The 13,913-nt window shown below is 38.9% G+C and overlaps 1 protein-coding gene across 1 annotated transcript; it reads right to left on the bottom strand.

The window, feature by feature from the left end:
* Positions 1-304: 304 nt before the first annotated feature.
* Positions 305-13,035, bottom strand: RAB21 (RAB21, member RAS oncogene family). Its single transcript, XM_054632423.2, has 7 exons — positions 12,662-13,035; positions 5,986-6,045; positions 5,707-5,814; positions 4,044-4,107; positions 3,235-3,289; positions 2,695-2,783; positions 305-1,793 (listed from the first exon to the last, which is right to left on the bottom strand). Exons 1-7 carry the CDS (start codon positions 12,806-12,808, stop codon positions 1,654-1,656), a joined length of 663 nt encoding a protein of 220 aa, XP_054488398.1. The 5' UTR covers positions 12,809-13,035; the 3' UTR covers positions 305-1,653.
* Positions 13,036-13,913: the final 878 nt, after the last annotated feature.

Raw genomic sequence — 13,913 nt, forward strand, 5'->3', positions numbered from 1 at the left:
CCTTTCTACCTTTCTCCATCATGCACACAAACACGTCAGAAGAACACAGCAATGGTGGTCTAAGAAAAAGTATCTACACTACAGTTAAGGCAGGAAAGGAGAAAATGCACCAGGATCGGTCTGTATCAAAGCCCTCTAGTATTTCAGAGAAAATAAAAATCAGATTGAAGACAGCACACTTCTTACACAGACTATTTCATTACTACTACTTTTTTGTCTATCAGAACATACCCACACCATTCAGTGCATTCATATGCAATACTAAATCTACCTTTCAGAAAAAGGAAGGCCAAGGATATTCTACTTTGTCATAGACATCACCTTTACTGTTTTTCCAAGCATGACAACTTAAGTAAAAAAAGTCAGAGCACAAAACATTTTGAAATTTCAGCTACCACCACTTGTGTTCTTTTGTGACAGTAGTTCACACATTTTTTTTTCTGAAAACCCTCCTCCTGAAACTTAAATGGGCTTTTTCAAAACACTTTACAAGAGAAAGAGCAAGTTAGGAATAAGTTCAATTCTGCCTAGAATCCCCTTAGTTACAGCTACATCTGGCAAGTTTCACATCTTCAATTTAATCACTCCAAATTAGAAGTTCTAGTTAATGTCAATTAATTGTTCACTCAAGCCCTACAGGGAAGAAAAATATGCTCATGAATAGTTTATAATGCTGTCTTTGGAAACAAATGTATTAGAGCAGCTAAAGAGTTTCCCATGCATCTGGTTTACTGGCTACCAGATAGATGAGGGCTAAGGTTGCTTTGACTTTCTGGGGATCTTCTGAGAGAACAAAGTAACTGCAGAGGCAAGGTACGTGCATGCACCAACTGTTTTAGCTGCAAGTCAAACACCTCAATGTTAAACAGCAGTTTACAGAAGCATTCTCTTCCAGTAAGGGGATACTCTAAATACTGCTGCTTGCCAGAAATGGATTAAAGAATTGCTGTAGCTATGGATGTACCCAAAACAAAGCTGTTTTCAGGTAGGGGAATAGAATGAGCAATTTAACAGTGCACATGAAAAGCTTGCATCTTTCACTGACTTATTCACTTCACGATCACAGACAAGACTGATGTACATATTTCTGCACCTGCAACTGTAAAAGCAGATAAAATATTTAATATGTAATTTACAATGTATTTTATCAGCTTGGCATACAGATGAACAGAATATATCAAAGTAGTTGAGTTATAGGCTTGTAGAGGCCCTGCAAAAATATTAATTCAGATATCTGCTAATTTAAAAAAAAAATCAATTTGCATTTTAGAAGTGATACAATTCCATCTACCACAAAGTACAAAGAGCTGCAAAAACGTATACCATTCCAACAACAATGTATATAAGTTATTAAATAATGATCTGATTTAAAAGAATATAAATGAAGCCTTTAAGTAGGTCTTTTCTACATGCATATTATTCCTCATTAAAGAAAAATATGTAAAAAGGCCATTGGTAATTGCTTTGTTAACCACTGTAGAAAACGCCAATTCTCTGGTCACAGACGCCACTAGTTTAGCACTTAAGGTCTCTGCAGTGTTACATGTGATTATTTTTAAATACTGTTAATTCTATTACTCCATTGGTAAAGAATGTGTGACTTGGAATATGGCAGTCTTCATATTGAGAGGGCAGTGATGCACAGTTTTATAATTATCCAGAAGAACAGCACCCTCCGCTGCTCTGTACTTGTGGTTCATCATCAATGATCTGTACACCTCGCCTTGCTATTCCTGACTGACTGGAGCCATTGCCTCTTGCTCTTTCATCCACTTGAGCAGTTTCTATCATTCCTGTAAAGAAAGATGTGTATTAGATACATTCCATTGTATTTTTACATTAAGACTCTGCTATCTTAATCTCTCTGAACTATATGCACAGAAAGAAAAGTTCAGCAAGAGTGGTTCTCCTATTTGTTATGCAGAACTAACTACTCAGGTATCACATGGTATAACAGCAAGAACATATGAAATCTTTTTTCTAAAGCACCCAACATACATGAGCTCCTGGTAACTAAGGGAGACCGTAGTGATCCTCAGGTGTCCTGGAGTTAGCAACTTGAAAAGCTAGATTTACACACCCATATCAGTAACACTGTTAAAAAAACCCAACCAAACAAACAAGAAACTCCACCCCCCCAAAAACCCCAAGCAACTACCTCTTCAGAAACGCACAAGACCTCTTCCTTAAATTCTTTTATCTCATAAATACAACTAATAGGATGATTTGCTTATGTTGGATTTTCATCCCACATACCATGATCTTTACCATTTGTCGAGATTTCTGTGTAAAATCTGCATCACTAGAGTTTTGAGTTTATGATTTGTAATCAACATAATTTAAGAAAATTTTTGAAAGAGTATGAAACAGAGGATTTAAAGCAAGCAGTGGTGAGACCAGGAACATGAAGTTTGATTTGGGTTACTACTTATGCGTGGTAAGTAGAACAGCAGTCAGTGCTCCAACAAAAGACCAAGACATTTTTGGAGTAGAGCGTGAATTTGCAGCATTGAAAGCATCCATACATGAAGCTTCCAGAGCTGTTACAGAACACAAGTGGTTTGGAGTAGACTGAAATGAAGTCAGTTGTAAGTAGCACTTAACACTCAAACTTTCTATATGGCCTGAAAAACATTTCTGAAGCCTGAAGCATTTATGAATTAGCTCCTTACCAATAAACTACATAATACTTACTTTTGCAAAGGTCAAGAAACAGTTCTTCAATTCCTTTGTTCTGTTTAGCTGATGTATGATAATGTTTTGCTCCAACAGATTCGGCATACCTGTAGAAATGAAGTTATGGAGCCTCATTGTAGTAAAGGACTCAATCTTTCTAAGCCATTTTACATGAAGGAAGAAGATGATCATAAGAAGTTTTATTCTGACCTCAGAGTTAATCTACACATGCTTATTTACACAAAAAAGGAGTATACAAAAAAAGGAGTTATGTGTTTAAAACTGCCACAACTGATGCAGCACACTGGCTGAAATTAAGAAATTTTCATGTCTAGAAAGGGATTTAAACTGTAAATGTTGACTTTAATCACAAACAACTCTCAAACTACACTTTGGCCAGCCAGGACACCCTGTGACTCAGACACTAACAGAACACTCAACAACTGGCAGGCATAAGCCAGCAGTGCCTAGCTGGCTGCTATGTTAACAGCATCACGAGTTTATTACTGCAGCATAATTCTGCAATGACTGTTTCTGTTAGTAATAGGTGTGACTTACATTTCTGCTTCTTGCACTGAAACATGTCTCTCTTTTTCCAAGTCTATTTTGTTACCTGTTGGAAACAAGTTAATCTTTTAAGTCTTTGTACTCTAAAATTACCCAAAAAGAAAACAAACATGTAATCATGGCACTCCATTTTCTCAAGCTGTCCCAGTAAAGAGTAGCTCTCACTTTCAAGAACACTATGATTTGAGAATCTCCTTTCACCAAGCATTTACATGCTATAAGGTGCTAGTTCTGTAGAGAGATCAGGACAGCTAAATGCCCCCACCCAATTCAGCCTTTTGCACTTTTTTGTGATTTATTAGTGCCTTCCATGTGCTGCAGAGGTAATTTTTGTAGAATGTCCACATATGTAACCTCATGGAAGTGTTTTAATAAATAGATCAGATTTAAATCTAAACCCATCACTTCTGTTGCATTCCAATTGCATTAAAATTTCCAATCTTTAAGACTCACTCCAACCTGCAAGCACTTAATTATCAAAACAGACAAGCACCTAGTCTATGCCACTGAGAAAAGCCATGAGTTTGAGTACTTGAAAGAAGGAAAATGTACATTTTTTTGTTAAACTACAGTCTGCAGGTGTCTGTACCATGCACTTCTAATGGTGTATAATTAGCTTATTTTTTTTAATCAAACTCTTATTTTTCTCCATGTGATCTGCTTAAACTTCTAGCTCCAGTTTAATTTTAAATATCTAACATAAGCTTCACCCCTTCGCGTGTACAAGCTGTCAGAGCAGCATTTGGAAGATGCTATTGATAAGAGATGTTTCCAATTCAGTCATGTTGAAAAAGACTTACCTACTATACATAAACAGATTTCATTTCCCAACATTTTTCTTAATTCCTTAACCCAGTTTTTTACCTGCAAAAAGAACAGAGGTGAGTTTGTTTTCACTCAACATACTATTATCTTAGGCAGTGTGGAACCATCCCATTTCCTTGATTAACCGTCTACTTAAAGCAAAAATGTTTAGAGCAACACAGATGAGAAAATATGATTTAGATTGCTACATATGGCCTTTGTTCAGCAGGTTTTATTTCACAGGTGAAATTAAGAGCAAATTACTTAGATAAAATGGTTCAATTACTCCAAAAATATAACTCACCACATTCAATATAGCAAGTTCACTGCATGGGCCACTTTAGGTCAGACATGAGATCTTTTATCAATGGACACTTACTGACAGACCACAAATAGTACTTTAGAAGCAGAGGCACCTAAACTAAGTTTTTCAGGTTAGATTATAACAGATGTTTACTTCATGAGAGAACAAATGGGACAAGCATGTTGAGTCAGCTGATGGTAAGGTATGTTGTCATGAAAAGTTTGAAAGTTGTATGATCACTGCATTAACTTAGGAACTGCTATTTTAAGGGAATAATTGTGAAGAGAGGCAATCACTTCAAGAATCTAAAAACAAGTTAGGCTACATGATCCAGTAGTACTTCTGCAGTAACTTCTGTAAATCAGCTTTCCCTCTTTTTTTCTGCACATTTAAATGTTTTGGTATCACAGGGTTTTACTATGTAGGACTCCACACGAAGAGGCACAAGTTGAAGTAGCACCCACAAGTCATCATCATTCTGCAGGTGGCCACAAATGTTTAACTGCTAGCACAAGCACTTTACTTGCTCTTCACCAGACTATTTAAATTAGATAAACTGTTGTGGATCTGTACCCTCACACTATTTCCATCACTGCTAACCCAAGCCTTGCCCATGCAACCACACTTTTTCACTTCTCTCTACACAGAAGTCTGACTGGTTTTGCTGAAAGTCAGAGACAAACTTGCTTAAAAGAGTGTCACCACTTTTCAGCTGAAAAATCCTATAGAGTGGTAGCACAGAGTGACACAGGGTGGAAAAAACTCACATGATCAAACTGATCAACTAATAGAGCCATAAAATAACTAGCCATCAAATGACACATTTTGATGAGGATTTGACAAAAAATAACTTATCACAGAGGAGGTAATGGCTCCACTATCACGTATTGCAATTTCAAAGTTCTCAGATCTATAAAAGGTCACATCACTTAGTATCTTTTAGTAATTTGGTTTATACAGTAAAGATCAGAATGACATACCATGACAACAGTCCATGTTTATGTTTACAGGTAACTTGCACAGCTACATCACAGATTATTTTGAGCTGGAGGGGATCCACAAGGATCATGAAGTGCAATTGTTGAATGAATGGCCCATACAGGGATCAAACCCACAACTCTGGCATTATTTGGACTGTGCTCTAAGAAACTGAGGTAATGCTTTGGTGTTCTTTGAATAAGCTGATAGCAGGGAAGGCAGTCTTCAACAGAATACTAATAAACTGTATACTTCCATTACACGATCTACATTTGCAAATATTATATATATTGCTGAAAACAGAAGACTTCTGTTTACACATATCACAGATTATCTTTCAAGCAGTTTACAGTTCAGATGTAAAAGCTGCCCAGTACCTTTTGAAAAGAGTCTTCATCTGTTATATCATATACTAGAATAGCGCCATTAGAGTCCCTGTAGTAGATAGGCCCCAATGCATGAAATCTTTCTTGACCAGCTGTATCCTGCATTTAAAATACACTTGTTAGCATTTAAGACAAAGCAAACAATACTTCAAAGAACTCCAAATACTTTATTAAGAAGTGCTTAACACTTGTGATATAATAAGCCCAAGTAACTTTTTTTTTCAGAAAAACATTCTAATTAGCTAAGGAAGAAAAAAAATAGAAACATACCCATATTGCAAGGTTTACTCTTTTTCCACCAATATTTAGCTTCTTCGTAAGAAAAGATGCCTGGAAAGTAAAACAGATTAGAGTTAAGTTTTACGCACCAAACACATAATTTGACTTGAAAATAATTAATAAAGCATCAGAATCAATAAAAGACAAATTTCCAGATCAAAAGACTCTGTAAGCAAGAAGGCTAAGTCAATATTAAGCCAGTTAGTAATTTCACTGTAGTTTGCCAGCAGTCTATTCTAAATAAATTTGAGTTAAGCCAATCATTTACTACATCTTTTTGCAGTAGTTCTGAATGATTTGGGAAGGATGAGCTGTGTGGAAAGACTCTGAACTCACAACACTGATAAGTCTAAGCTGAACTCAAAGCATTTCACAAGAATCTATGAAGTTCAGGTAGGAACAAGCCTAACAGGATTTTTAAGCTGTAGGAATTAGGCAAAGTAGTTCACTATTACTAAGACACTAGAACCATAAACAATTGTTTTATTTTATCACTAAATATCTTGGAACATGAGTATTTCACAAGTTTGCTTGTCTGTAACTTTTCCCTTTTTTGCTGAAATGAGCCTACAACTCACCCTCATCTGTTTTTTGGTTCTGTATTTTTGCTTGTTTGAGCTGAGAAGCCTCAGAATAAGTATAAAAGCTGCTTTAGAATTCTACTACTTTAACTTCTGGAAATATTTTACAGGACCAGAGCACATTGCAAGGTTAATCTAATTTCAGTAACTTGAGTAGGTCTAGTTTCCTCCAAACTTGCATGATTCACATTTTCAGACACCACCTCTGTTACCAGGTCTGTAATTTGACGGCTAAAAAGGGAATATAATTTAACAAAAGTTTAATGGACCAGAACAGGGTCTCAAGGTATTGATGCATTAGGAACCTGCTCTCCCCATTCTAAAGACTAGCAGTAACATGCTATATCAAACAATTCAGTCACCAAGGGCAAACTTTTTTATTCTGCCTTAAATTATAGTGAGTGTTCATTTCAGTTTTACCTCAGTTTGCATTTGGGTTCAAACACGTACTCAGTGGTATTTTATGATACATTCATCACAGATTATTTTAGGCTGGATTGCAGCAGCACAAGAGGAGTTCTCTGTACGAGCACTGACCAGCCACAGAATCAAGACTCACATGTGTGGAAAGTGTCATGGGCCGGATGAGCTGCTTGAACCAGCTTGCTGCTTAACTACACAAGCAGCCAGAAAGCACACAGGAGACCACAGCAGTTCAATGCACACCAGCCTAAACTGCTGTCAAAGTGTCTTTCTGGAGTGCTGCTCTTCAGCTACTTCCCTGGCATCTGTATGACCCAAGATGAGATGATTAAAAAAAACCTTTCCATTTTTAAGTTGTACCTTCCCCCAAACCTTTCCACAAAGCCTGATAAAAAGAACAAAGAGAAAGAGAACAAACCAGAAGAAAAACAAACACTTTCCAAGAACAGATAGCAAAGAACTGATCACTACAATCCTTGTGTTCTACATAACTAAAGCATTAATACTACACTACCCTCTCAGGCTACAGTGAGGAGACTCACTGTAATGTCAAAAGTCTGGAAAATTTCCAGACAGTACATTAAATGGATTTGGCCCTCTAAGCAACCTGTAACAAACAGCTTAACAGAAGAGTAACAAATCCTCAACATCAGAAAACTTTTCATTTTTTAATTAAAAACTCTAGAGAAGGCAGTTGATGGCTTTCAAACAGCTGTCCCTGAGGATTAACTCATCAGTAGTCTTCCTCATTTGTTGTATTACACCACAGTTTAAAAGCCAGAAGCTTGGAGGCAACTTCAGAAGTTTTAATTCACCAACACTTGGGCCACAGGGAGAGAAGCTATTGTAGGCACAATGAATCAAGCTTACCTGACAATATTTTATTGATCTGCTGTACTATAGTACTCAATATTCTACTGCAAATCTCAAAGGAAAAGCTCATCTGAGCAATGCTTGCTTTTTTCATAACACCAACAATCCAAACCCGCTTAGTTGATGTGAATTCCACACAAGTGTTTGAGAATCAATTTCTGAGCAGAAAAATCTTTCACAGAAAGGGGATTTATATTTAAAAACACAGAGAACTCCATATCCATAAAGATATATCATTGTACCTTTAGACAACGACCCAGTTAATAGCACAAGTATATCTCCTATCTGACAGAGCAAAAACTAAAGTAGGTTTATCTACATAGGTAAGTTTTGCTTCAGTATAACCTGTCCCTCAGGTACTACAGCTTTTGCTAAGAATACTGTCTTTTATCACTCAGATATAGATTTTCATTTGTTATATAGCCCAGCACTAAAATACTCCTACATGCATGCTTTTTTGTATTGCAAAAACATCCATAACCACAGGAGACTGCGACAAGGGTATTTAGCACTGGGCTATCATATTGCTCTTGCTCTTGTATTAAAATTTGATGAATTTGTAATGATTAAGTTTTAGTCTATCTAAAGTCTTGGGCCCATAATCAAAAAAGGAGAGACAGTATCCTCTATCAGATAGCCTGATAACAAGCAGGTTTTTCTGATAACAAGATTGGAACTTGGTACTTGAAGCAGTCACAGTTAGTAATGAGCAGAAAGCTTTGTGAACATGCTGGAGGAAACCATCAATACTATACTACAGATTTAATTCTTCATTCTTCTTTATTTTGTTCATATACTTGAAGAACACAGTTAGCAGGCTCTGCTCATGAATTAGTAGATATGGGTAAGTTTGGTGCATTTACTATCAATAAAACATTTTTACATCCATAGTGGCAAACATACCAAAGACAAATCAACTAATACCTTTTAACCTTTCAACTCACATATACCCCTCCCAAGCCATTCTGAGGTTAGTGAGGGAGGGAAAAAAAAAAACCAAACAAGGAGAACAGCAGGACTGTGCAGTTTCTAGAAATTTGGGAAAACCCAACACATAAGCAAGAGTCTGAGTCTCAGCTTCTATTTTGAGATACTTTAGAGAAAAAGTCAGTTGCCAAGATTTTAAAGTTCGTCAAGTCTCAAAATCAAAGCCTTTGACTACCTACAGGGCATTAGGTAATTACACATAGAAAAAGCTTCAACAATTTCTCTAATCTCCAAAAAAAATTACTGAATTGAGTACTACAAGTACTCAAGTCTGAGTTGTGACTCAATTTACAATCAGTAGCTATTCTCCACTATTCTCCATATTATTCTAATTACTATGACAGTTCATTTTTGCTAGGACTTTCAAAAACTCACAGGAACATGCTTAAATATAAGTAATTTCAAACAACTCTTCGAAGCTTCTAATTTTCATATTTTGACTCTACTGTCTTATGACTGCTTTGAAAAATACTTAGGCGCTTAGAAAAGAATAATGCAATTATAAGAGCTAAAATTCCAATCTTTTGATGTGGCTGTAGGAAATATTTTCGTTCTTTTAATTTTCTTCTATGACCTCAGTTTTGTATGCCCACCAGGCCCTGCCAGGAGCTGATAAAGGGGCTTGTGTAGAACACAAGGAAGACACAGCTGGAAGAGAGTCTCCCAAAAGTCACTGAAAAAAAGCAGGTGTGTGGCATCTGGCCTTGAGTGCTTCATGTTCAACAGAAGCAGGTCAGGCATACAAACACTGCACATAGCACTGAACTTCCTTACACTGTCTTTCACTCACCCCCCAGCTATCCTGATAACCAAGACAGCTTTTCCAGGTTATGCCAAGTCCATCAAAGCAATCAGCAGCTCTCTTGGGTTGGATATTCTGCAATCCTCCACACATTTAAGAGAGCAGTATTCAGAAATTGTATTTATCCTGAGTAATTAAATTATAAAAAGGATTTACCAAATTAAAAAGCCCAATAGTTTGACAGTAGGTTTATTATTAGAGTAATTCCAGCACAGTTCACTTGATATCAATTTATATCTTTATAATTACTGTATGAGGGCACTTACTTCAGTATTTCAAACAATGGGAACCAATTTTAACTGCCCCACCAAGTCTACCTACAGGTTATGAATTATATTAACTGTGTGCAAAAACCCCTACTTTTCCTGCATTTTCCACAATGTTCTAAGTAGATGCTTTCTTCTGTGAATCAGTAGCTACCTTCACTTCAACATGCAGGTCATAAACAACTTAAGTACTTGATTGATGCTAACACAACTACAGCAACACATCCCAGCAGCCCCCTAGATCAGAGGGGGTTCCAGTGCACTCCAGTTGGCATTGAGAGAGGGGAGTGGGTAGGGAGGAGAAACTGCTCCCTTTTAGTCCAAGTCTTCTGTTACTAGCACCAAAGAAGCTTACCTATTTCGGTATAAAAAAATTACTTCACAGTAGAATAACATCACTAGGTGAAGTTTCCAGAAGGTTGCAGTCTCACCACCCTTTTTTTGTTGCAAACATACTGGAAGAAAGCACTATGCAATACTTTCTTTTTTAAGTTAAGTTATTGTGGATGGAGAGCCTCTTGTCTCAATATCTAGTGATCTCTTCATATAATTCATCATTGTCACTCCTTTGCTGGACCAGGAGCAAAGTATTTATTTAATTTTGACTTTATTGGAACAAAAGGAATTTGGTGCATTACTTTGAACTGTTGCCATGAAACAAAGCAACCTTATCAGATTAAGACTTTTATCTCCCAAAAAAAAAATCAACAAAGGATGCTTTGCAAACATGTTACTTCACTGCTTAATCAGATACCCTAGTTTCTCTTCATCTTATTTTTAAACTAATCTTTTAATTTGATAGTGGAAGAACTCACTTCATTTTTTTTTTTTCTAGAACAGTAAGATGTAAGGAAATAAAAATAATAAAGATAATACTTCACAAGTGCACATGATGCACGGTAAGATTCAACAGCAATTGACATTGTATTTGACATAAGCATCAGTTAGACGTATATGTGGCCAAGGAGGCTCAGAACAAAAAAGCAAACAACTTGATAAACAATGAGCAGTCAGTTAAAAGACACAGGTAGCAACCACAAACCTGGTTACGGTGGAGAAACAAAAGCTCAGTAGGAACTGCAAGCACTTGCTTCCACTCCTCAACACACCCCTCTGCAGACAGTCAAACCCAAAAGCTCTGGAGCCACACTATCTACAGACATTTCCTATCAGCATTTTGGAGCAATTTAAAAGTGTGTTTTATAATATTTGTGACCCAAGTCTGTATTCCAACCCAGTTTTTGCTTGTAATTTTAGGCTTTCCACTACAGATTTAAAGAACAAAAACACCCAAACAACAAACATAAGCATCACCACATAACAATCTACTAGGACCTATTCTTAAAACATGGGATATGAGAATTCAGCTACACATGACCATTTTGATGCACTTTAACTGATTGTTTGCTCAGTGCTACATTTCTGCTGCACCTCTGACACCTACAAGCTACCAGGTAGCTCTGTGGCATACCAAGCATCAATTGTGGCATGATAGCTACAATTAGCTTCCTATAAATACCTTGCCTAGCAAACCCATCAATAGCTTAACCCAAAACCTGAGTATGAACACAGGATAACAAAGTCTAAATCATATTCTTTTTACCTCTTCACAGCAAAAATGGAGTTATGTTATTTGTTTATGAAACATTCCCAGTACTGCTTCTAGTGCATCTATAATGCTGCTTTCATTTTAAGGGAAAGTTTCACTATTAATTACTTCTGAGATACACAATTCAAGAAGCGTCCCCTAAATGCATGGGAATGGCACATAACTACCTTAAAACTCTTTTCTTTTTAACACCACCTACTATTACTTCTGTACTTCAGGAAATTCAAAATTAGTTCAAAACCCACTACTGGTCCACCAAGGGACATGGTTTGTTTCTTTATTTTAAAAAAGAAATATTAAGAGTGGCATACATTGAATCCACACTTCCACCTATGCAAGGTGAGATCTTGAAAGACTTAACATACCACTCACAAAAAGAACTTCAAGACATCTTTTCTGAGACCACGTAGAGTACAAGCAGTTCATTTTGTACCGGGGCATACATGCCATCCATCGCTAACTAGTAGGCCATGAAAAAACTCATTACTTTCCAGCAGGCAGCCTGTCACATTTCATGTGTGGAACATCACGTTGTAGCTCTTTATAACAACAGACAGTACTACTGAGAATCCAGCCAAAATTCAGGGAGCTGTCGTGACAAGCAGTTTAGCTTTAAGAATCTTCCCCATTATTAAATCATAAGCCCTAATCTCATAAACCATTTTGTGTAAGCTGTTCTCCTTAAACAGAAACGTTCAGATAGTGCTAATGCTAGGATTTGAGAACACGAGGAAGACTATGATTAACAGAAACGCAGCACGTATGAAACACTTAGTCATCAGCCAACTAACAACGATTACAATAACAACACTACTTTTGCATCATACTTTCCAAGATGCAAATGAAGACATTCATATACGTAATTGGAAAAAACGGAGCAGTTAGTATGCAGAGTAGAGACGAGGCCTAAACGTATTGAAAGCTTGAATCTGAGGCGTGAAAATAAAGAGAAAACTGGCTTCCAGCAAACTCGGCAGGGGACAGGCACCATTAGCGAGCGGCGGCGGTGCCTCGGGCTGCCCCTAAAGCTGCAGACCAGACACGGCCAGCAGTGCGAGGAGAGGCGCAAGGTGAGGGAAGAAAAACAGCGGGACCCCCCACACCAGCACCCTGCCCCAGCCCGCACCTGCAGGGTGGTGATGTGCTTATCGTTGAACTTGTTCTCGCAGTAGCGCAGCACCAGCGAGGTTTTGCCCACGCAGCCCTCCCCGAGCAGCACCACCTTGAAGGAGAAGCTGCGGCCCCCGGCCGCCGCGCCGGCCCCCGCCGCCATCCGCGCCCCGCCGCCGAGCCGCGCCTCACATCAACGGGCCGCACCGCGGCGCCGCCGCCGCCCACCGGGACGAGGGCCTGCGGGGGAGAGGGGCCGGCGGGGATGGGGAGGCACCGGCGAAGCCGCGGAGACAGAGGCTGGAGAGGGACACGGCAACCGAACGTGCCCGGCGGCCGCGGCCCCGCTGCCCCTAATGGCGGCTTCTTCCTCCTACGTCACGCACCGCCCGGTCACGCGCAGCCCCCGCCGCCAATGGGAGGGGGGGAAGCGGCGGCGGCGGGAGGCCCCGCCCTCTCCGTGACTGCTGGGCGGGTCCAGGGGCGGGGCTTGTGCAGGCAGGGGGCGGGGCCCAGGGCAGGGATCCCGCGCCCGTAAGGATTTGTCCCTAAATCCCGTGCCGAGGGTTCCTCCTGCAGCGCACGAACCCGCATGTTCCCGGGGATACAGAAAGCCCCCATAAACACCGGCACGGATTTTGTGTGATTTTCGTTCCCGTGAACTAAGCTACACTAGTCTCTAAATGTTTGCAAAATGAAAGTCCGTAATAAAGTACTTTAAAACAGGGATGTGGGAGCAGGTGAAGAAAAATACAGGAGAAAAATGTTCTCACGTCGAGTTCCTTGCTTGCAGGGGTCCAGCAGAGTTTCATACACAAGAATTGGATAACAGCCTTGTAAAACTGGGTATCATTCCTCAATTAAAAGCAATCCTCACAAACCAATCCAAACAACTGCAAGGCAACCTCTCTCTAGTGATCATTTAGTGGTGGTAAGAAAAACGATGGCTATGAAAAGGCTTCATAGTGCAATTTCCTCTTTCTCTGTCAGATAGTATTAATGCTGTGTTGTATGAGAAAGAAAAGAGGAAAGAACAGAGAATGCATCCAGGAGAACAAGGACTGGATTTCCTGGAGTAGGAAGCCACTGAACAGTGTTACATTCACACAAAATAGATTGGTTTCATTTCCTCCAGAGGTAAGGAAAGCAAACCTCTGACATGGTGCAGAGTCAAACAATGCATTTCCCACTGACAGTAGACTGCTGCAAGTAACTACAGTATTCCATCCTTTCTGTTCTCTCTGTGATTACTGATTTTGTTGTATGAG

Source organism: Agelaius phoeniceus, chromosome 5, assembly GCF_051311805.1.
Source record: "Agelaius phoeniceus isolate bAgePho1 chromosome 5, bAgePho1.hap1, whole genome shotgun sequence".
NCBI classification, from domain to species: domain Eukaryota; kingdom Metazoa; phylum Chordata; class Aves; order Passeriformes; family Icteridae; genus Agelaius; species Agelaius phoeniceus.

Coding starts and splice junctions, on each gene's coding strand:
- RAB21 (XM_054632423.2), bottom strand. CDS start 12,808: ATGGCGGCGGGGGCCGGCGCGGCGGCCGGGGGCCGCAGCTTCTCCTTC. Junction 6,046..12,661: donor AGCACATCACCACCCTGCAG/GTGCGGGCTGGG, acceptor TTTACTTTCCAG/GCATCTTTTCTTACGAAGAA. Junction 3,290..4,043: donor AATCTGTTTATGTATAGTAG/GTAAGTCTTTTT, acceptor TGTTTCCAACAG/GTAACAAAATAGACTTGGAA.